This window comes from Meles meles, chromosome Y (assembly GCF_922984935.1).
Source record: "Meles meles chromosome Y, mMelMel3.1 paternal haplotype, whole genome shotgun sequence".
In the NCBI taxonomy this organism is placed as follows: domain Eukaryota; kingdom Metazoa; phylum Chordata; class Mammalia; order Carnivora; family Mustelidae; genus Meles; species Meles meles.
The window spans coordinates 971,812-994,920 of record NC_060088.1 but is presented as its reverse complement, the minus strand read 5'-3'; the positions used below and the strand labels follow the sequence as shown (position 1 = coordinate 994,920).

The 23,109-nt window shown below is 56.4% G+C and overlaps 1 protein-coding gene across 1 annotated transcript; it reads right to left on the bottom strand.

The window, feature by feature from the left end:
* Positions 1-242: 242 nt before the first annotated feature.
* LOC123935812 (acetylserotonin O-methyltransferase-like) lies at positions 243-13,965 on the bottom strand. The gene is made up of 8 exons (XM_045996608.1): positions 13,897-13,965; positions 9,158-9,332; positions 7,584-7,713; positions 5,583-5,651; positions 4,936-5,054; positions 3,621-3,761; positions 1,654-1,776; positions 243-1,502 (listed from the first exon to the last, which is right to left on the bottom strand). The coding sequence occupies exons 1-8, from the start codon at positions 13,963-13,965 to the stop codon at positions 1,291-1,293; spliced, it is 1,038 nt and encodes a 345-aa protein (XP_045852564.1). The 3' UTR covers positions 243-1,290.
* Between the last annotated feature and the right edge of the window lie 9,144 nt (positions 13,966-23,109).

The following is a 23,109-nucleotide window of genomic DNA, read 5'->3' as shown; positions in this document are numbered from 1 at the left end:
GTGTTAACCCAGGCCTTCTCAGCCTCAGCGCTGTGCACGTCTGGGACTGGACCACTGCCTGGGGCATCCTGGGCCGTGCGGGGTGCTGAACCTCGTACCTGGTCCCCACCCTGCACGAGCACACAGGACCTCCTCCTCAAGGGACGGCCCAGGAACGACTCCAGACTGTACCAAAGTCGCCCCCTTTGAGACTCATGGGTTTCAACCCCTTCAGACTCACAGACGGTGTGAGATACACGGGGCTTGATAGATTAACCAGTCCCGTTCTGGGGTGGGAAGCCTGCAGGTCCAACGAGGCCGATGTCCTGCCCAAGGTCAGCTTATTCTCAGAGGCAAATCCTGGGAATAGACATGGCCAACCTGCGTCCTACCTGCTTGCAGGGACCTCCTATAGCATCGAGATTATCTACGGGTTCCCTTGCAGCCCTGTGGAGGTTAAAGGAACGATAGGTACCCGCAGGTGCTGCGTCCAGGTCTCGGAGACAAGTGCGTGAGTGAGTGCCAAGGGCCACGGATGCTGAGTTCAGGGCCCCAGGCACCAGGCCTGGCTGCACCCAGGAACGAGTTTCGCTTTAAGCAGATTGACTGGACTCCCGGCATGGGACACTCTAATGGGTTACCTCGAAGCTGTGGGTTCCCGTCTTAATTCCCCAAATCCTATAGCACTTGTCAGTATGTGGGATTGTTATTGGCTTATCTGGGAAACTCAATACCTAAATCCAGGGCAGAAAATCCTGTACCTGGTGCTCAAGAAGTTGGTGTTTGGGGGAAAACACACAGACACACACACACAAAAACACACGCACACACAGACTCATACACCCATGGAGACATCCATTGTTCAAATGTTGTAATTGAACGCAGAATAGAAATGTCCTCGATGACGACGATAAGAAAGTCACCCCGGGGGGTGTGTGCGTTAGCTCGATTGCGCTCGACTGCGCACAGCGTGTCCGTGCATCAACATACTGTGTGGTGCGGCTCACAGGCGTACGGTTTCGTCCGCGACGGGCCAGAAATCCGGGAAAACGGAGTAGAATGGGTAGAATGAAAGAGAACTCGGCAGAATGGAACGGAGTAGGGTCGGAGACGCAGAACAGGTTGGGACACAGCACAGCAGAGCAGAAAAGAACAGAACAAGGCAAAATCAGCAGAGTGATGGGCATTTGACAACAGTCTCCAGAGACACCCCCCCCCCCGCTGTCGGCCCCCCAGGAATGAGGAAGCTCACGGAGATCCCCCCGTTACCGAGGGTGTCGGTTGGGCGGGTCGCTGCAGACCCACGGGGAGCTATCTCCTGGCGAGGATGGCATCGTAAATGCCCCCCGTTCTCCTGCACTGGACATCCTGGAAGCCGGCGGGAGCCAGGAGCGCGCGGTACTGGCCGGGGGTCCGCTCCCGGCCCTCCGTCTGCACCAGCATGTTCAGCGAGTACAGCTGCGTGGTCAGCGGGCCCCGTCCGTCTGCATCCAGGAGGCTTTCAATCAGCAGGACGCCGCCGCCTGGGACAGGGAGAGACGGCCATGAGCAAGGGACCAGGCAGCCTGAGGATGCCCGCTGGACCTCAGACGCTGGCTGCCCACAGCCCCCGAGCCCAGCCAGCAATCGTACTGCCCCGGGTGCCTTCTGCCCTCATGAGGCCCCACGACCCACCTGGTTTGCAGGCGCGATGGACCCTCGCCAGCAGCTGTGAGCACCGCGTGTCGGTCCAGTCGTGCAGGACCCTAGCCAGGATGTAGAGATCTGCCTCGGGAAGCGGGTCTTTAAAGAAATCTCCTACAAGACAGGCAGGTGCCCTGGGGTCAGTCTGCAAGTCGACCCCGCAGGACCGCACCTGCACCCAGGATGCAAAAGTCGCCTGACGGTGTCCAGCTGTCCTCACGTCTTCCCAGCCAGGACAGGAAGACCTCGCCCTGAGCAAAAGAAGTCTCGGGGAAGACAAGAAAACTTGGGACGGTGTTTGGGGTCCCTTTCCATTCTTCAGATCTGCAAAATGATGTTATTTTCATCTTATTTCCTAAGGTTGCAAGTACACAGCTCTCCAAGCCATGATTTCAGGACGCCCCGAGCCATCGGTCGGCAGCTCCTGTCTGACGCGTTGAAGTCAGTCAACAGTCCGTGCGGGGTGTGCGGGGTCAACCGGCAGCCGAATGTTGTCCAAACTCTACAAATTCACAGGGATTTGGGAAGAGTGAGCACTGGATTCCACAGTGGTCAGTCCATCACTCTGCCCTGTCCTGGGGCCCACAGGCATTTCCCCATGAGGTAGGGCAGACCACGAGGGGAGTCCTCCAAACGGATTTTCTTCCATCAGTCACAGAAGACGGGGGTCGGCAAACTGGCCCAGGGGCCACATTTGGTGGGCCGTATGTTACTGTACAGCAGGTGAAGGAGACAATCCAGACCCCAGGATGAAGAACACAAGGGCGGTTTCCATGAGGTTTTCCTTTGTGACCAATGACAAGGACCGCAGAAGCCCAGTTCTGCTGTGTGATAATAAGGTACTCTGCTCTCTCACCTGACCCTGCAACCTCTAAAGTCCGTATGTTCCTCCTATTTTCCAGATGAAGCACATAAATTCATCCCAGGACTTGTGATAAAGACGCCCAGAGGCCAGGTTCGGGGTGAGGCGAGTCAGGCACTCTGTTGGGTGCAAAATTAATGGGGCGCCAAACCTGGTCATCGAGGTTTCTTACATTTTAATGCGATGTTTTTAAAAAAAATGAACAGTAAGTTCTCCCAAATCCATGATGTTCAAAGCTTGGGGATGTTACATAAAGCTAGAATCCAACCCTATAGGTACACAATACCAGCCACGATGATGGCGTCTGAGCCTCAAAATGGCAAACTCTCCCTACTCTTCTGAGTCAGCAGATGACCCTGAGTTTCCCTTTAACCCACTGCACGTACCAGCATGGATTTAGACACCCGCATGCAGGTCTTGGGGTCTGGGTAAGAAAAGCAACACCAGCTGGGGGCTTAGGCCCCTAGAATCCATCCCCTCCCAGCTCTGGAGACCAGAAGTCTGAGATCCAGGCAGGGCAGGACCATTGAGATCCAGGCGGGGCAGGACCATTGAGATTCAGGCGGGGCAGGGCTGTGCTCCCTTCTGAGGCTCCAGGGGAGGGTCCTTCCTGCCTCTTCCAGCTTCTGGGGCTTCAGGCATCCTTGGGCTGGTGTCCATGTCCCTCGCATCTCTGCCTCCATCTTCCCGTGGCTTCTCCTCTGTGTCCGTGTCTCCTCTTCTGTCTCTTACAAGGACCCCTGTCCTTGGATTTAGGGCCACCCTGACCCAGGATGAGCTCATCTCAGATCCTTCCTTTCATTACTCTGCAAAGACCCTGTTTCCAAATAAGGCCCTGTTCACCAGTCCTAGGTGGACACAAGTTTTGAGGAAAGAGTCTTCCATCCAGCCAAGTGCTCGAGAAGGAACTAACTGTAAGGACACCATCTAGCCGTACGCTGCTTTCCAAGCGTCACGGACAGTGATTCTACATTGAGGGCAGTTGCCTACAGGCAGAGGAAGCTGTGCCCACGGCGCAACCTTGGCCTGACCTAAGCCCCCGGGGGAAGCATCTGTGTTTCCCGGGGCACACGCAGAGAGCACGGAAGCAACCCACCTTCACGGAAGCTGATCCGTGTGTCCTCCAGGAATGAGAAGTGCTTCTTCGCCGTCTGGACCACCTCGGGGATGTCGAACACGGTGACCTGACACCCGGGGTACAGAGAGGTGCACTCCTTGGCCAGAGCCCCAGAACAGCCTGGAAGCAGACACGGAACAGGACAGGCAGACAGGAAGGTATGAGAAACATGCATCTTGGCTCACCAAGGACCCCTGGAGGGGCGTCCATGTGGGGTCACCATGACCCCGTTCTGTGTGCCTCATAGGTAGACATGCACTTGGGAACCATGACAGTCCCATGCAGGGCTGCCCCATTATCTGAGGGTTCTAGAGCACAGAGAGACCGCGGAACGTGCCCACAGTCACACAGCAAGCCGAGCACAGGGGCTGCTTTTGAATAAACCACACGAGGGCTCCCAATCATGGCGCCCTGCTCCCAGAGACAGTGGAGGGAGGTTGCCCTGATGCGGACTACGGGTATGAGCACCTCAGAGGACAAGGACTGGGGGACCCCTGGATGCACCTTGAACCCTGTCTGCATCCCAGGCAGCTCAGCCCAAGGCAGCAAGACGTTGTGTTGCTCAAAGGATGGAACCACACCCAACGTCAGGCTGGAGTCACCCCCAGAACGTGCCCCTGGGCCAACATGGTGTCGGGAGCCTTTGAATCCCCGTCTAACGGGGTTCCTGCTCCTCATGCCTCCTCTATGGGACCAGCAGGGGCCGTCAGGGCAAGAGCGCTTGCTTGAAGGGGACCAAGAGTTAACCTGGCCACCCCACACCCCCACTCTTGCGTCTGCTCTAGGATGTGCCACACCCAGTCTTCAGACCCAGGAGATGCTCCAGTCACGGGCATCCCTCTCATCCGTGTTAGCATCAGGACCCCCAGAGCCCAGAAAACCCGGCAGCCCCGGCAGCCCCACACAGCGCTTTGCCTGTCCCGGGAAGGCCGCGTGGGAAGGTCGACTAGACGGCCCAGCTGACTGCTTTCCAAGAGCTCCGTGACTGGTGCACCCCACCGTGGTCTAAAGACTTTCGTGTCCCACTGAGCAACGCCAACGTCGACCCCTGCATGGCCTGGGCACCGGCAGTGTCCCCGGAGGCAGAGAGTCTCCGTCCCTCCCCGATGCACGGGGTCAGAACCAGAGGGTCCACCCGGTTCCAGGAGAAGCCGGGACCCTCTCAGCCTGCAGGACGCGTGCAGATGGTTTCTCCCCGATCCTGAATGGCGTCCCAGTCGTCTTCCCTCCCCAGCTGACAGTAGGGAGCACGCTAGCCCCGAGACACAGCTCCCCCTGCGGGGCCAACGCTCACCACCAACATCGCAGATGAGCGGGAACGGAGACAGGTCAAAGGCGGCCAGCACGCGCCTCCCGCTGACGCTCCAGACGTCCTCCAGAGCCCTCATGAACTGGAGCCGCTCGCCCTCGGATCTGCACGCAGAACCACGCCCGTCAAGACCGTGTGGACATCCAAATCAGGGGAGAAGCGTTGGCCGGAGCAGGGGACTTGGACGAGGGCGAAGCCCAGGACGGGTCGGGAGGCACCACCCTTGAGGACTCTGCACCCCTGCCCATCCTTCTCCCCTTTCCTGGCCCTCAGTCAGCTAGGAACCCTGCAAAGAGCCATCGGGGCACCGCCACCTGGGGGTTGTGGAACCAGAACCTCCGCCAACAGCAGCGCCATGTGCATTCTTAGAGCCGACCTGCTACCTGGGTGACTCTGACCCAACCAAAACCCATTCCTCATGTTTCTACATCACTGTTGCTTTGTGTAGAGGCCTTTGGAAGGAAGGACAGATTCCCACCTGTTCAGGACACTGACCAACACCAAAAAACCTGCCATCTTTTTTTTTTTAATTTTAAATACCAACGTCCCTGTTTTGCTTCGATTGGACCCATATATTCCTCACGGCGAATGTGTTGAAAGACCCTCCCGCAAGCGTGGGTGCTGGGCGTTACCTGTAGATAGCGGTGAAGAGCTCGTCAGAGGGAACCCCAAACGCCTCTGGATACTGGTTCTTGCCGTCCCTGCAAACGGCAGGACACGGTCACCCGGGATCTGACACGGTCAGGGAGCACCCGCTGGCCCACGCATTGGATCGCACAACCTCACCTCCCGTCACAGACAGGACAAGCAGGGGACGGGAGTCAGTCACCAAACACACGCTCATACCCCCTTCTGGGCCGGAACACGTGTCTGCTCAGGGTGGCATGCTGCACCACGAGCCCAGCTCTGCCGTGTGAGCAAGGAAGCAGTGGGCTGTAAAGACCGTCTAAAGGAAGTTTGAAAGTAACGTGCGGTCAGGGGACGCGGAGGTCCACAGGACTCATCGGCTGGCCTCTGGGGACAGCAAAAGTCTTAGTGAGCTATTATCAATACCTATCAGTATCTGTCATCTATCTATACCCATTTATCAATATCTATTATTTATATATGTCTTCTAATGCATATCAATATCTATCTATACCTATCAATATCTATTCATCTATTATCTATAAATACCTATCCATCAATATCCATCTACTATCAATCTCCCTACCTACCTACCCATCTACCTCTCCATCCATCTACCTATCATCCATCCGTCCATCCATCCATCCATCCATCCATCCACCTGTCCATCCATCCATCCATCCATCCATCCATCCATCCATCCATCCTTATACTGTCACCCATCCATCCCTCTATCTATCATCTATAATCTATGTGATACAGATCCCTATATCTATCAATCATCCATTCACCCATCCATCATCCATCCACATCCATCTAACTGTCCACCCATCAAACCAACCATGCATCATCCACCCATCTAGCCATCCCTATACTATCATCCATCATCCCTGTAGCTATCAATCAATCAATCATCTGTCCATCCAACCATGCATCCATCATCCAGCCATCCACCTGTCCATCCATTTATCCATCCAACCATCTAGCCAGCCAGTCATCCAGCCAGCCATCCCTATATCATCATCTAGCCATCCCTATAACTATCTACCTATCCATCCATCCATCCATCCATCCATCCATCCACTCATCTAGCCATCCCTATACTATCATCCATCATCCCTATAGTTATCAGTAAATCTTTCATCTGTCCATCCAACCATCCATTCATCATCCATCCATCTGTGTATCTATCAATCATCTTTTCATCCATGCATCCATTCACCCACTTGTCCATCCATCCATCCAGCCAGCCAGCCAGCCTTCTAGCCATCCATATATCATCATCTAGCCATCCCTATAACTATCTATCCATCCATCCCTATATTTATCAATGATCCACCCATCCATCCATCCACCTGTCCATCCATCCAACCATCCCTCCATCATCCATCCACCCATCTACCCATCCCTGTGGTATCATCCATCCATCCCTATATCTATCTACCAACCTCTCTACCTGCCCATCTATGTATCCATCCATCTGTGCCACTGTTCCCAGTTGCAGGTGGTTCTGCCGCCAAGACACACTCATCAGTGTCTGGGGACATTTTGTGTATTATCATGACTGGGGAGACTATAGTGGCACGTGGTGGGAGGAGACCAGAGACACTGCTCTACACCCTGCAGAGCCCAGGACACCCCACCTCAGAGAGTCATCCAGCGCCAGACACCCACAGCGTGGAGCCCAGGAGCAGCTGTGAGGCACACAACCATCGCGATTCAGGCAGAATCTTGTTGTGCGCCATCCTCCCCACCTTGTCTCCTCGGCCCAGGGCCCTTTCCCTGGAGAGCATCAAACCACAAGGACTCCTAACTGGGCAGATTTGCATTTCATGGATTCCTTCAGCCAAGACCAGGAGGGTTTCTCACATCTGCTCTGGAGGTCCAGACCTAGCGGCGTCGTGTTTGGTCTCCAAGAAACCTGGCAGTTCAGCCGCACAGACGCCACGAAACCAGCCCCCAGGGAGCCCCGGCGCACCGGTCCACACCATCGAGGCCATGCTCACCTCACAGCCTGGGCCAGGTGGCCCCAACACAGATATGTCGTCCTGGCCAGGTACCGCAGCATGTTGCCTTGGTACTGGGGGCTGGCCCTGGCCAGGTAGGTGCGGGAGAGCTCTGTGTTTTGATACAAGGCTGAAAACAAACACAGAGAACCCAAAAGGCAAAGTTAGATTCCAGGTCCTTGCTGGGTGCTGGTGCCAGCATTGGCTACATCAGGATTCTCGCCTTTGCACAGCAGATTCTAGCCCGGGGGCTCGTCCTGAAGATCTGGGGTGGGGGGCGGTGGCCACTGGGCACCGGGCACACCTGCTCCATTCCGTTTGGGCAAATCCCATTGGGAGGTCTGGTGCAGCAGGTGGGAAGGAGGAGGCTGACGGGGAACCCTATTCTATAATCCGTGGGCTTTAAAATAGCACCCGATAGGGACCTGCCCTCTACTGGTGATACGACCATCTCCAAAACGGGAATCACGTGGACGCAGCAGGGACTGTCTTTCTGCCACGCTCAGCCAAGCAGCAGGCAACCAGCCCCGGCTGAATGCCATCGTTCTAACCATGCCCTGCAGACAACGTGCAGCCGCAGGACCACAACGGCCCCGGTGCTCTCTGGGCCAGTGCCCTGCTGTGAGCTACCCCATCCTGCGGCATCTGCACATGGCCAGTCCCGTGCCCGAGCCTACCTCCCTACCTCCTCTCCTGGGGACCCTGCTTCCCACGGAGCCCCCGCTGTCTTGCATGAGGTGGTCCCCAGCTGGGTGTCGGCACCCACCCAACGCCCCAGGGCTGAGGGACAACTGATAATTGTGCCAGATGCTGCCTCCACTAGCACTCCCTGCCCCCGCTGTCTCCTGGCTGGGGTGTCCTCCTCCGGGTGCGAGCTCAGGGTCAGCCACCCCAGTACGTGTCATGGGCAAAGATTGCTCTCAGGGAGTGGCGGGCGCTGGTTCCAGCTAGCTTGCACCCTTGTACCTTCTGGATTTCCACGCCCGGGCATCTGAGAGCGGTCACCCCCCCAGAAGATGCTCAAGCTTACCCATCCCTGGCATTTGCACCCCAGGACCCCAACTGCTGCATGACTCCATGCCACGAGCACAAAGGCCCCTGACATCGCTGCCACAGCCAGGCCAACGCTCCTGCTCTTGGGCGCTCCGGCTCAAGCCACGCTTTCTACATTCACCACGTCATGAATCGACAGTTCTGAAAATGGTCCGAATGAGGGACACATCCTTGAAACTTGGAATGTTGCCAAGTAAAGACAGGAAAAGAAACCCCTAGTCATCACCATATTCCATGAGACAGAGTCATTTCAACACCAAAATGAGAAGGTACTGTCGTCAGGAATGGCAGCCCTTTAGCGGGATAAATTTAGTTTGATGAAAAGTACTCCCCTGCGATCTTTCCCCCATTTTTTTCTTGTGGGGGTACCGATGTGTCCAGCAGCATGTAGAGACCTCTCTAGAATGAGGTCAGCAAACCACAGCCTGGGCGCTCCACCTGGCCCACTGCTTGTCTTTGTAAATAAAGTTTTATCGACACCCAGCCATGCCCATTCACTTACGTCACGGCTACATGCTTACCTTTTCCCCTCCGGGTTTCGGCGTGAAGCAGCTTCAGGGACACGCAGGTGTCCAGCAGGAGCTCCGTCCCGTGCAAGCTGCTGCCCAGTCGCGCGGCCACTGCCACCGCACCCAGGGGCTCCAGGGCCTCCGCGAGAAGGTCAAACACGCCCAGCTCACAGGCGGCAAACAGAACCTTGGAAACAAAGGTCCAGCTTGCGGCGCCCTAGGAACCGCCCTCACCCCAGGGGGCCAGGGGTGTGTTTTCAGGGGACCCTGCCCTGCTGTGGGATATGCAATGGCAGTTCCTTGAAAAATCGAACACAGAATGGCCAAGAAACCAGAACTCCCACTTCTCTGTGTGGACCCAAAGACTTGAACGTGGAGCCTGGAAGAGATCCTGGTACACCCGTGTTCACGGATGCACTCTCAGTGGCCAAAACATGGAAGAACCAAGTGTGCATTACGGCAAATGGACGAGAAAATTATGGTCCATGCACACAGTGGACACTGTGACGTGCCCTTGAGAGGGAAGGGCGTTCTGCCCCTGCTTGGACGTGGGTGGGCCTTGAGGACATGGTGCTCAGTGACATGAGCCAGACAGAGAAGTACCAATCCTGTGCGATTCCATATATGTGGGGTCCCTAGCAGAGTCCCACCCACAGAGTTTGGGGAAGACGGAAAGTTCTGGAGATGGGTGGAGGGGGGCGGTTGTCCAACAGTGTGAATGAGCTCAGTGCCCCTGAGCTGTGCACGTAAAAACTGGGAAGATGGTAAAATTGATGCTATGGCTATTTTAAAATGATAAAAAAATTTTTTAAATAATTTTTTTAAAGTTAAAGAATAAAAATAAAATTTTCAAATTCAATGTTTGAACTCATTAAAACTTTTAACTTGCATTTCAAAATGTAAAACCAAATGCTTGCGTACAATTTAAGCAAACATTCGAATATTTTAAGCAGAACAGCATAACTGAAACGAAATGAAAAGAAAAGGGAAATTAAATGAAACACGCTCCCACTGTGCACTTGGAAGGACCTGTTTCGACAGTTCCAGGTGCTGTGGGGTTGACCAGCTGTCCGGAGCTACGACATCTGTGAGATGGGTTGGTCCCCAGGGAGGGCGAGGGCCGATGCTGCCGAGTGTGTTCAGGGTGCCGCGGCCATTCACTGGCTGGCCGGCTCGGGGAAAGGGGGAGTCTGAGCAGGTGTGGGCTTCTGCAGCAGCCCCCACCCCGTCTGTGTTCAGAAGCTCATCACTGAACCCCTCCCTCCCGGCATGGCCAGAACAGCATCACTCGGAAAAGCCCGCGGTGTGGGAACCATTGTAGGAAAGAAACACCCTCTGAAGGAAACCTATGGTCCCCAAAGAGAACACCCGGGGAGGGACAGGGTCCCGCACCGCCACCTGCAAACCCACGTTGAGTTTTCAAGACCCCGGTCATTGCCTCTCCACGGTTGGCAACGATAACCTGTGGGCACAAAGTCAGGACCACGTTGTTTCCAATTTGCAAACTATTTGTGTTGTGTTGTCGCTGTTCAGAGGTCACCGGTGTTCCCCAAATGGTGGTGTCAGTCTTAAACCGTGTTCTTTGTTTTCTTCCGTTCACCTGTCTACAGAACTTAGCAGGCCGTGCCTGAAAATAATGCATAAGGCATAAAACATGCCTAAGTCAATGCATTTTTTTCTCCTCCTACACACACTGTTTTGGATGCACGGTGCAAAGACCGTGGCCACCTCACCGAGATTGGCCGAGACGGAAGCACACACTCCCGTCCCACGTGCGCAGACGGTCCTAGAGCGCAGGTGCCTCCCTCGGCACTCGTCCAAGATGGACGTGAATGTGGAAAAACTAAGTCCCGTCTCCGTGCTTTGTGAGGTCGTACGTAGGTTGGTGTTTGCGTTTTGGCTGAGCGCGCGGAAAGCCCGACACGCGCACACGGCCGTGGTGGGGGTGTGCAGTGAAACTGCATTCACTGGTACCTCTGTGATGGGGGTCCTGGTAACTCAGATTCCAAGAAAGCAGCGTGTCTGAGCCCTAGCCCGGCTGACACCTGGGGCTGGATGACTGTCTGGGGTAGGGCGTCCTGCACTGTAGGATGTGGGGTCGGGTCCCTGATTTCCACCTGCCACACACCAGGAGCACCCGCATCCCTGCTGTGGCAACCAAAAATGTCCCCAGACCCTGCCGAGTGTCCTCTGAGTTGGGGGGGCATGTCCCCATTTGAGAAGCCCTGGAGGAAAGTTCTATCAAGGTTATCCAGACACCCCACCTATAAAATTCGATTAAGCTCATATCAGGTTGTATCCGTGTGCGCTCTGTGAGGGTCACACAAACTCTTATGCTAGTAACATTGTATCAAGTCGCACAAACTCTTATACTTGTAACATTGTATCAAGTTGTGCGAGGGATCCGCCCGCCTCGCTCTAGTAACATTGTATCAAGTCGTTCTTCTGTGACGGTGGTACAAAGGCATCCTGTTAATGCTGCAGGAACTTCTGCAATGAACCGTGTAGGAGGGACTCGACTCTGCCTGCTTCAAGCCTTATTCTCTTAAGACGGCATTAACGCTCGCTCGGGTGAAGGGATGTCGTTTCTTATTTTGCTACAGACGCATTCACTCCTGATACGACTCTATGACATCTTGCGCTGAGCCGTCAGGAACTCCTACCGCATTTAGATTTTATTAACTCCTTCTATCAAGGTCATATTGAGTTTTATTCTAGCTAAGTCATATTAAGTACTATTCTGGGAAGGTTATATTAAGTCTTACCCCATTGAGGTCCTACTCAGTATTATTTTATCAAGATCCAATTAAGTTTTATTCTATCAAGGTCACGTTAGGTTTTATGGTATCCAAGTCGTATGAAGTATTATGCTATCAAGGTTGTATTAGGATTTATTGTATCAAGGTTGTATCAAGTTTTATTGTATCAAGATCCTATTAAGTTCTTTTCTATGAAGGTTGTATTAGGTTTTATTGTATCAAGATTGCATTCAGTTCTGTTGTATCAAGATACTATTAAGTTCTTTTCTATGAAGGTTGTGTTGGGTTTTATGGTATCAAGGTTGTATTAAGTTTTATTGTATCAAGGTTGTACTGGGTTTTATTGTATCAAGATTGCATTCAGTTCTATTGTATCAAGATACTATTAATTTTTTTAAAGATTTTATTTATTTGACAGAGAGAGAGATCACAAGTAGGCAGAGAGGCAGGCAGAGAGAGGAAGGGAAGCAGGCTCCCCGTCGAGCAGAGAGCCCGATACGGAGCTCGATCCCAGGACCCTGAGGTCATGACCTGAGTTGAAGGCAGAGACTTTAACCCACTGAGCCACCCAGGTGCCCTGAGATACTATTAAGTTCTTTTCTGTGAAGGGTGTGTTGGGCTTTATGGTATCAAGGTTGTATTAAGTACTATTCTGTGAAGGTCGTGTTCCATCTTCTTCCATTAACCTTGTGACAAGGGGGTAACACAGCGTCACACGTACTGATCCCAAAATTTATAACGCGGCAATGTGAGTGAGAAGAAACCACCCCAACTGGTCTGGAAACACTCCACGAGGACAAGCAAGTTGCGTCTTCAAGCAACAGAAATGCAGTAAATTATTATGGTTGGTAGAAGCACGGTCCTTTTCCGTACCTCAAAGGCTCTGCAGGAGGAATGCTTAACCCATGGGGGTCGACAGACCGAATTGGGAGGGGACCTGTGAGCTCGGTTGGGGACGACCGCAGCTTCCGTATTCGTGACCTCTGCCCAAACTCAGCATCCACTTCGGTTATGAATTAAGAGAAAAGCACGGCCGTGTTAGGGTGTCCGTGACTCGGTGACCCAGGGAAGACAAAACGTCTTCGTATCTCATGGCATCTGCCCCAGGGCACCCGAAATACCACTGGCAAGCACACGGTGCCATGGTGCCCGTGGGTGTGGCCCCCGCCGGCTGCACAGATGGTTAAGCCTCTGCCTTCCACTGAGGTCATGATCCCAAAGTCCTGGGATCGAGCCCCACATCGGGCTCCCTGCTCAGCGGGGAGCCTGCTTCCCCCTCTGCCTGTCTCCCCTGCTCGCGCATGCTGTCTCTCTCTCAAATAAATACATGAAATCTTTTAAAAATAAAATACAATATAAAACTACAATCCACATAGCAGGAGAATCGGCATCAAGCATTTTAAACGAAACAACTCCGGGGCGTGAGGCTCATTCACTGCTTTGTTGAACCACCACCTCTGACGGACTGCAGAACGTTCCCATCCTCCCAAAAGGAGAGGCCGTGCCCGTTGGCCATCCCTCCCCACCGCCCTCTCCACCGCCCAGTGACCACCCCTCGGCTTCCTGTTCCCATGAATTTGCATGTTCTCGGCGTTACGCGTAAATGCCGTCACACCCCACGTGGCCCGCGTGTCTCCGGTTTCCGCACCGGATCTGCTCAGCCACAGGAGGGATGACATATTGACGTGCGTCACATTGTGGATGGACCCCCCAGACTCGCCTCTAGCTTAAGCCATCCCTGCCTGTTCCGTGTGTTCATGGACGAGCATCCGTGTGACCCTGTCACAAAATAACGTTTTCAGTGTTTCAATCCCTATCTTTGAATAAATGTTGCCCCACGTCCCCGTGGACAAGTTTCTGCCCAGACACCGGGACAGTCCACCCCGAAAGGACACTCTGTACCCATTAAGTGGTCACGCCCCATTGCCCTCGCCCAGCTCCCGCCGATGGGCTCCAAGCGTGGCCTGCGGAACCTTCTCCCCGGGCTCCTACCTGGGAGACCATGAACCCATTTGAGTACTCGGTCAGCAGACGGTATGCCTGCTCCTCGGGGGAACTCATCTTTGTCCCACGCCAGGCTGGTCTTGAGAGTCCCCGGTTGTCCCAGCGGCAGGCCGTGTGGGTCTGTTGGCAAGCGCCGGTCCGGGCTGCCGTCCGAGCTCCTTGTGGGAAGCCCAGTGAGAGCCAAAGGCGGATCACTCCAGAAAATCCCATTAGCCCTATTAAGGGGATGACAAAGCTTGAGAGTCCTCGCTGGCTTCCTGCTGGCTCCTTCTGTCCCCGCTGCGTACACAGCCCCAGAACAGCCCACACCTGTCCCCTCCCTCCCCACACATCTCCCCTCCCTCCCTAAGCCATCAGCGATGGAATGGATCCAAAACTATAGGGTTGCTCGTGGCTACCGTTGATGACTCATTTCAGGCACTGAAGACTCTCTAGTCCCCTTTCCATGGGCAGACAACGGGGTATCATTAATCTCCCAGGGCTACCATCATGAACGACACAAGACATACTGGGCTAAAACCAAGGGACGTATCCTCCCCAGCTCTGGAGTCCAGAATCACTGCCGAGATCCAGGCGGGGCAGGACCACTGCGATCCAGGCGGGGCAGGACCATGGAGATCCGGGGGGCAGGGTCGTGCTCCCTCCACAGGCTTCAGGGAAGGGTCCTTCCTGCCTCTTCCAGCTTCTGGGGCTCCAAGCATCCCTGGACTGGTGGCCACGTCCCTCCCATCTCTGCCTCCATCTTCCCATGGCTTCTTCTGTGTCTTTGTCTCCTCTTCTGTCTCTTACGAGGAGCCCTGTCATGGATTTAGGGCCACCTTGGTGCAGGACGAGCTCATCTCAGATCCTTCCTTCATCACATCTGCAAAGACCCTGTTTCTGAACCAGTTCCCATCTTGAGGTTACCGGGATCAGGACATGGACATGTTGGGGACACATTTAACAGACACAATTAACCCACAGTAGACAGGGTGAGCTCAGCTGCCTTCCACGGCTCAGGATCCTTCCAACGTTTTCTGAAGTCCCATCTTCCTTGGCTTTCCCCAGCCGGCAAATGCCCTCGACCCCATCCCACAGACTTGGGCTCTGAAACTGTTACGAATCGCGTGTCTGGCCGCTGCTAACCGTGCACGGTAGGGACTTTAGTGAGGGGCGTCTCCGAAACGTGGCCTCTGAAACATGGTCACGTTATTCGTCCCCACACATGCCGTCCGTCTGTCTCCGGACAGACAGCAGGGGATGCGGGCGTCCGGGCATCCTGGGGATGCACTGCAGGCCCCGGGGGAGCGGTGGATGGACAAGGCGGTGGCCTCAGATGCCGGGCGGGAGGGTCCAGGCTGCACGCAAGACGGCCATGCCCGGTTCACGCGAGGAAGGGGGACAGGTACGTTCCCACCCCGCCGGTGCCGGCAGAGCGGAGCGGGGACAGAGACGAGGCAGGCGGGGTCTCGTGGCTGCAAGAGGTCCACGTGCCATTTTCGTATTTTATGTTGTATTGTACTGTATTGTGTTTCCTTTCTTTTCATTTCGTTTCCTTCTTGTATTTCTATGTTTGCATTCGTTTCACTGTTTGTTACTTTATGTCATTGTTTGATTTTTCATTTTATCATTTCATTTTTATTTATTATATCATCTTACTTTATGAGTTTATTTTATTTTCTAAAGAGGTTTACTTCTTTTAGAGAGCGAGAGAGCACACGCAGGGGGAGCAGAGGGCAAGGGAGAGGACCTCAAGCAGAGGGCTCCAGCACTGGGCGCAGAGCGTGACGCGGGACTCGATGTCGCGACCCTGAGAGCACGACCTGAGCCGCAATCAAAAGTTGGACGCTGAACCGACTGAGCCACCCAGATGCCCCTATATTGCTTTATTTTAAAGATTCATGTATTTGTTTTATTTCATTTCACTTCAGAACCAATTTATTTCACTACGGAACCAATTTATTCTTTTGCATCTCATTTCACTTCATTTACTTTATTATTCTGTAAGTCAACTTAATGTCCCCCCTACAAGGCACTGTCTTCTCAGCATTGTAAGGTCACCATCCTTTGTCCTCTGATCTGAGCATCCCTCCGTGGCTCCCCGCATCCCACAGGTGACAAGGTCGACCTCTGGGCTCCCCGGTCAGGGCGGTGGCGTCCAGCTGGTGTCTGGGACCCCCTCACTTGCACGGTCTCCACCACATCCTGGCAGACAGCCTGGTCGTGTCTCTGCAGCCCTGCACACAGCACCGCTTACGACCCCTTTCCGCAGTGCACCTGCCGGAGTATGGACTTCTCCTCCGTGTGGACCTCACCTCAGTTTCCCAAGTTCTCCGAAAAATCTCCCCGCTATGTCGATGGCAATGACCCTGAACAGGGATGCCTGCATGGCTCAGTTAGAAATGACCCTGAGCAGACAGCCCAGCACTACAAGGTTTCCTGCCTCTCGCATTCATGGTTGTCCCTGAGGCCGGGGGTCTTTCGTGGTCCTTCAACAGTATTTTCCACGTTTCATGGAGTTGCATTTCTTTGCAGATCCGTTTCTCGGTGCCCGGTAGCTTCTCCGCTCTTATGGATGCTTTGTCCTCACTGGGACGCCTTCTAAGGGGTCACCGCTGATGTGTAGAGTCTCGGCGGGCTCCCGTCACTGCTGATGCGTACAGACATGACGCACGGCGGGATCTCCTCCCCGCTGACCTGCAGAGACGCTGCGGACTTCTGTGCACCACTCTGTGCCCTGCAATCTCAAGGAGCAAACCTACCATCTCCGGGTGTCTCGGGATTTTCGTGCGGGTGATTAAAATGCCCGCATGCGATCAACACGCGGCTTCTCCCTTTCCGATTTGAAGACCGAGGGAGAGGAGGAAAGCCGATGTTGGGTAGGTCTGCAGAAACCTTTAATCGACCCCCGTCTCTTGTGATTATCCCCATATTTATTCAGCTGGTGATTGACTTCTGTATCTTACTCATTTATTTTGGCTTTAATTCCACGCCCGGGTAGTGCTACCACTTGGCCTGGTCCCCGTCGTGGGGTTTCATCAACTTGAAGTTCCAGTCCAGCTTGCTTAGTCTCGGAGATGCCCAGATGGAGGCTGTAGGCCTTCCTGTGGCCTCTGCTTTCCTCCACCCCACGCCCCTGCAAGCCTGAGCTCAGCATCCGCTCACCATGCCTTGCCCATGCCGTGTCCCATTTCAGGGACAGCATTGCCTGTCTGGGGGTGCAGGCAAGGCTCCAAGGGAGAGCTCTACACTGTTGTGACAAGACGCCAGGCTTGTCCTGTGGTTGGGTGGGCCACGGGCTATATGACAGAGCCTGAGATGTCCTTGTACAGCCGCGTGCACGGAAGCTGGAGGTAAGACGCAGAATGACCCTCGGGTGCGGGAGGGGGTCACAGGAGGGACAGGATGACCCACCCCCGCTCGCATTTGCTTGATTAACGTGCAAGCAGCCCTTCTCAGACAGGACGCCCCACCCCAGCAGAGAGGATCTCCCCGGGATCTTCCATTAAGGCGATTACTTTACTAATGAGATTGAGGGCTGAGACGGGCCGCAGACTAATGCCTACAGCTCAAGGTCAGCGCTCACATCCTCCCCTTCTGGAAGCAGGGTCCCGAACACGAGGAAACAGAGGACTCCCATGTCAGAGTGGCTGGGAAGGCACAGCCACCCCCTTGCATATCTCTAACCACTGGTGTGGCCGGCATCCACGTTCGCCCGCCCAGGCCTGAGCGGTCCGTGTTCCCTGCGGGAAGAACTGACGGCCACAAAGGACGTGTGAGTGACGCGGACCCACGGTCTGCGGACGGAACGCTTGGTGGCACGGCTCCCACGGGAGGACCGGCCGAGTTCCTCAGGCTCCAGCCGTGAGTCCCTCGCACGTCTGGAGAAAACACCCGAGAGGCGCCGGGGTGAGCTTGGGAAGGTTGACACGCTGGTGAGCGGACGACCCACTCTCGTGCTGGGCTCCTTTCTCGAGGCTCGGGTCCCACCATGCGATGTGGGGAAACACCGTGCGGAAGGTGACCCTTAGCTCGCAAAACCGTGCACCTCGGTAGCACGCGGGCACCGGTGGGAGAGTGTGTGTCCCCAGACCCGTACCTCTGCCAGCCCGGAGCCCCGGACTCAGGCAGGTGGCCATCGGGAGCTCGTCCACACTCCCGGAGGGACTCTATTGGGCACATAAGGAGGGAAATCACGAGCCTGGTGGGTCAGCGTGAAGGTGACCTAGACACTACATGGCTGATCGCCTCAATTCTAAAATCACATTATTGACTGACTTCATAGGGGGCCATCGTAGCAATGGGGACACTGTCTGGGGTTGAATAGTGTCCCTGTAACATCCCTGGACCCTTGGGAGGGGTCTTCTCAGGACAAGGGTGTCTGCAGATGGGATGAGTGAGCAGAACGTGCCACGGGCAAAGAGGAGGGAGCAGCAGGTCCGCCTGGCCGAGGGCTGTGTGTGCCGGAGCTGAAAACGGGCTGTGTGACCGCGGGACTGTCTGTCTGCCCCACCAGTGACAGGAAGGGTCGGGCTGGCCAGAGGGCTCGTGAGTTCTTGCACACACTTGTCCCCGAGCCAAACGAGGCTTCCTTCGACGCCTTCCCAAAGACGAGCCCATGCGTGGCGTCTTCACACCGGTTGGGCAGGTTCCACGGCAGAAACCGCAGATGGCCAGCGTGCGCAGAGAGCGGCCCTGCGGGTGAGCGCTGGCGGGAGAATGAGCGCTTTCTTCTCTTTCCCGACGGAAGACGCGCACGGAGCTGCCCCCGTGAGCCTGTCCATCACCGGCCATCCGGATCCCGGTGCGGAGGACGGACAGAATCCCTGCCTCTTGGGATTTATGTTTTAAAGCAGACACATTGTGAGCAAAGAGGTTAAAACGTCCGTGTCAGGGGGTGCTCATGGGCGGTGTGGAGAGAAGGGGAGGAGGGCGCCTGGGTTTGGGGAGGGGGTGCGATTTTCTAATGGACTGCTTGGGGAGCCCTGCACGTGTGAGTGCCACGGGAGCCAGGTGACCAACTGAACAGCACCCCAGGAAGAGGAATGGCAGGTGCAAAGGCCCTGGGGCAGCAGCATGTCTGACCTGTTCGGACAAGAGCAAAGGAGCAGGGCAGGGTGCAAAGGCCCTGGGGCAGTGGCGTGAGTGACTTGCTCAGAGAAGAGCAAAGGCCCTGGGGCAGTAGAATATGTGATCTGTTCACAGAAGAGCAAAGACCCTGGGGCAACAGTGTGTCTGACCTGTTCAGAGAAGAGCAAAGGACCATGGGTAGGTGCAAAGGCCCGGGGGCAGCAGCATGTGTGACCTGCTCAGAGAAGAGCAAAGGTCCTGGGGCAGCATCGCACGTGACCTGTTCACGGAAGAGCAAAGACCCTGGGGCAACAGTGTGTCTGACCTGTTCAGAGAAGAGCAGAGGAGCAGGGGGAGAGAAGGGGAGGAAGGGAGCTGGGTGTGGCAAGGGGGTGTGATTTTCTAGCAGAGTGGTCGGGGAGGCCTTGACCATGTGCGTGCCAAGGGAAGCAGGTGACCAAGGGAAGAGAAACTGCAGGTGCAAATGTCTTGGGACAGCCGCCCATGTGACCTGTTCAGAGAAGAGCAAACAAGCGGGGACAGGTGCAAAGGTCCTGGGGCAGCAGCATGTCTGACCCATTCAGACAAGAGCAAAGGCCCAGGGGCAGCAGCTCATGTGACCTGTTCAGAAGAACAAAGGCCCTGGGGCAGCAGTGTGTCTGACCTGTTCAGAGAAGAGCAGAAGAGCAGGGGCAAAGGCCCTGGGGCAGCAGTGTGTCTGACCTGTTCAGAGAAGAGCAGAGGAGCAGGGGCAAAGGCCCTGGGGCAGCAGTGTGTCTGACCTGTTCAGAGAAGAGCAGAGGAGCAGGGGCAAAGGCCCTGGGGCAGCAGCATGTGTCGCCTGGTCAGAGAAGAGCAAAGGGCCAGTTGCGTGTGTGACCTATTCAGTGAAGAGCCAAGGCGCCGCCAGAGGACAGAGAGAGCCAACAGCAGGAGGAAAAGAGGACGGCGGCTGGAGCGGTCCGCGCTCTGCAGAGGACTGCACGGCCCCACCAGAGACAGAGCCCAGTGGAGTGTTGCCAGCAGGGACCCCCGCGGCACACGTCATCCCGGGACGGTCCTCACGGCCTCCCTTGTCCCCTGTGGCCTCCCCGACGAGACGCGAAGGCACAGGTGCTGGGCCCTGCCAGCAGGTGCACACGCTACAACACGTCCCGGTCGGGGCCCGCACCTGCGTTTGGGCGGGTCGTGGCCACATGGCACCCCCGGAGCCCGGCACGGGGTATCGTCACAGGGGCTCCTGCAGGGAACGGTGACGCCCAGAGCGGTGTGGTGCTGGGGAGCGAGGGGGAAGGACAGGGAGGAGGCCTGGCGCCTGGCCGGCATCAGTGCCCAGCCGGGGATGGACGCCCACCTGAGCAACCCGGTGGTCACTGACCCCGTGTCTAGGCTGCGGGCGCTGGAATACTAAAGCCAGGGCTCGGGCTTACGAACCACAGTCGTGCATTTCTCACGGGCCCGGGTGGGAACGTACCCGACCCAGGATGCAGGCGGACTCGGGGTCCGGGGAGGACCTGCGTCCTGGGCCGGGGACGGCGTCTATCCTGCGTCCGCTCCCAGGGAGAGGCCCGGGGGCCCCTGCGGTCTCCCAGGACAGTTATCCTGCTCGTGGGGCCGCACCCTCTTGAGCGAATCCCCCCCACAAGGCCTCACCTGCTAATACCGCCCCTCTGGGGGTCTGGACTCAGACGTGAATGTCGGGGGGACACACACACTCGGTGTCTACATTGTGCAGGATGCCGGTGGCGGCCTGTGTGTCCGGCACACTGACCATGGGGGCCTGAGGATGTGGCGTCCTCGGGTGCATAGGGGCCGCCTGGAAGAGGAAGTGGGACGCCCGGCTCCTCGCTGTACGCCTGGGCAGTGGGGCCGTTCCACCCCCCACCCGGTTCACCTGTCCTTCCCCAGCCCCGTGGGAAGAAGGGAGGGTGAGGGAGGGGGGCAGGGACAGGCAGTGACCCTGCACAGCGGGGGACGAGGCGTACCCCGGGCGGAAGCAGAGGCGAAGGCCGCTGCCTGGACCCTGAGACCTGCCAGGTGGGAGCCTGCACCGTCAGCTCGGCCCCTGTGAGCGGGACTCTCCCAGACACCCCTGCGCACAGCTCGTACCATCCGACCTGTCCCCAAACATGCACTGTATCTCGTTTCCCCAAAACCGCGAGCAGAGAAACATTGTAACGGAAGTCCGGCTGCCGTCTTCAGAACGGGCCCGATCCCACCCCCCATACCGCGCTCGGTGACCCCTGATGCCCTCAGGTCTAGAGAACATCCCTGCCCCGCTCCTCCCTCCGGGCACGACTGAGGGAAACGGTGCCCCCACCGGCGGCCCTTGGCATCAAGGCAGGGACAGCCAGTACCAACGGCGTGAGATCAGGATGACGCGGCGCACCCTCCGTACGGGGGACCTTCTGGGCAAACGGGCCGAGGCCGGCGAGGGTCCCAACTGCAGACACGGGGACATCGACGACCGGGCATGCCCGCAGAACCTCACGCACCCTAAGAGGGAGCCAACCGGGGTCTACTGTCTCCCCTGGTGTCAGAGTAGGGACACTGTCCTCTTGTCAGACCCAGCCAGGGAGAAGCACAACAGACCAGGGGGCAGGTTTTAGGTCCCCATTGTGGGGACGGCATGGGGGTGGTCACCAGGAAGAGGCTCGGGGCAGAACGCTGTAAATGACAGGGACCCAGGGACAGGGAGATGCCCACCTCCGACCCTGCCCACCAGGCTACGGGCGGGACAGTGCTCCTGGGGCTGAAACACCCCATTCCCGCGGGACGTGCTCCCTATTCCCAGCTGACCCCGTGTGCAAACAGTCGCCTCCCAACAAACAGAAAATCCACGTGCCTTCGCAAGGACGAAATCTCATCGGTGACTGGCAGTGTCTTCCCACGGGTGTCCACTCCCGCCGATGAGCCATCACTGGCCCCTAAAGCGCCTACAGAAACCAGGCTCCTTAGGATGTAAGTGGAAATACGGGGACCTTGGAGAAATCCCACCCCGACTCCTCCAGGGGACAGGGGTGCCAGCCCAGGTGAGCCCAGACGCTGTCCACGTGTCAGTCTGCGGTGACCCTCTCTCTCCACAGAACAGGTGTGCGGAGGAGCAGCTCAAAACCAGGCACTCGGGTCTTGATCCACATTCGGGTGGTGTCGCTTTGGGGCCTGCCAAGGTGCGTACTACAGCACCACAAAATAACTCTGCCCTTCAAAGGGCAGAACATGGCCTGGGGACACCCTCTAGCCTCAAGCCACGACCTTTCCCCTCCTGACACCCTGTGATGCTGTGTGCGGGGCAGGGGGATGGCTAGCCCGCCACCATCAACCGTAACGGACCCCCCTTCCCGAACACATTCCTCAGTTCCCCACCCGCCTCTACAGAGACTTGAGAACAAGGAAAACCACCCAGAGTAAGGAGTGTCATGAATGACCCAAGTCCATTCTCCCAAGACAGGCCCATCCTTAACGTGCAGGCACCCGCGCGCGGCGAGCTGAATCACACCAGGCGGATGCCAGCAGACGGCGAGGACACAGTGCTCCCGCGCGGTCACGGGGACGTCAGCGCAGCCACGGTCAGTGACACACAGATGCGGCCTGGACAGCACGGTGACGCGTCTACCTTCCCTGGCGCTCAGGGCTGGGACGTCCACGAACCGCAGGGGAGGGGGTAATCAGAACTCAGATTCCCGGTAGGTCTTCCCCACCCTGTAGGTCTGGGGCTGGCATTCTCCAGCTTTCCTGCTGTTCTCCCGTGCCTGCACCGCCCCACGGACACATCCATGGTCCCCGAAGGCCACACACTGCCCGGTGACACGTCCCCTGCCCTCTCTCCATAACCTCTTGCCCCACACACCGGCTTCTTCCAGGTCGACACCCGTTGCCATAAGCCCCGTCCCCAACCTTGCTCTCTGCAAACCTTTATCACGTCGTGCCCAGTTTAAAGCCGTCCTACCTGTCCTTTCCAGGTTGGAAGCGACCCGGTCCATGCGTACGTCTCGTCCGCCCTTCCATACCAACGCCTCCCCGGCCACCCTGACTCCTGACCCCTGAACGCACCACGTCTGTTCCCACTGTCCAGACCTCGGCCTGGAGAACATCGGTCATGGGAACCCACCTCCCTGAGCTCAGGCAGAAGCTCCCCGTGCCCCAGAGACC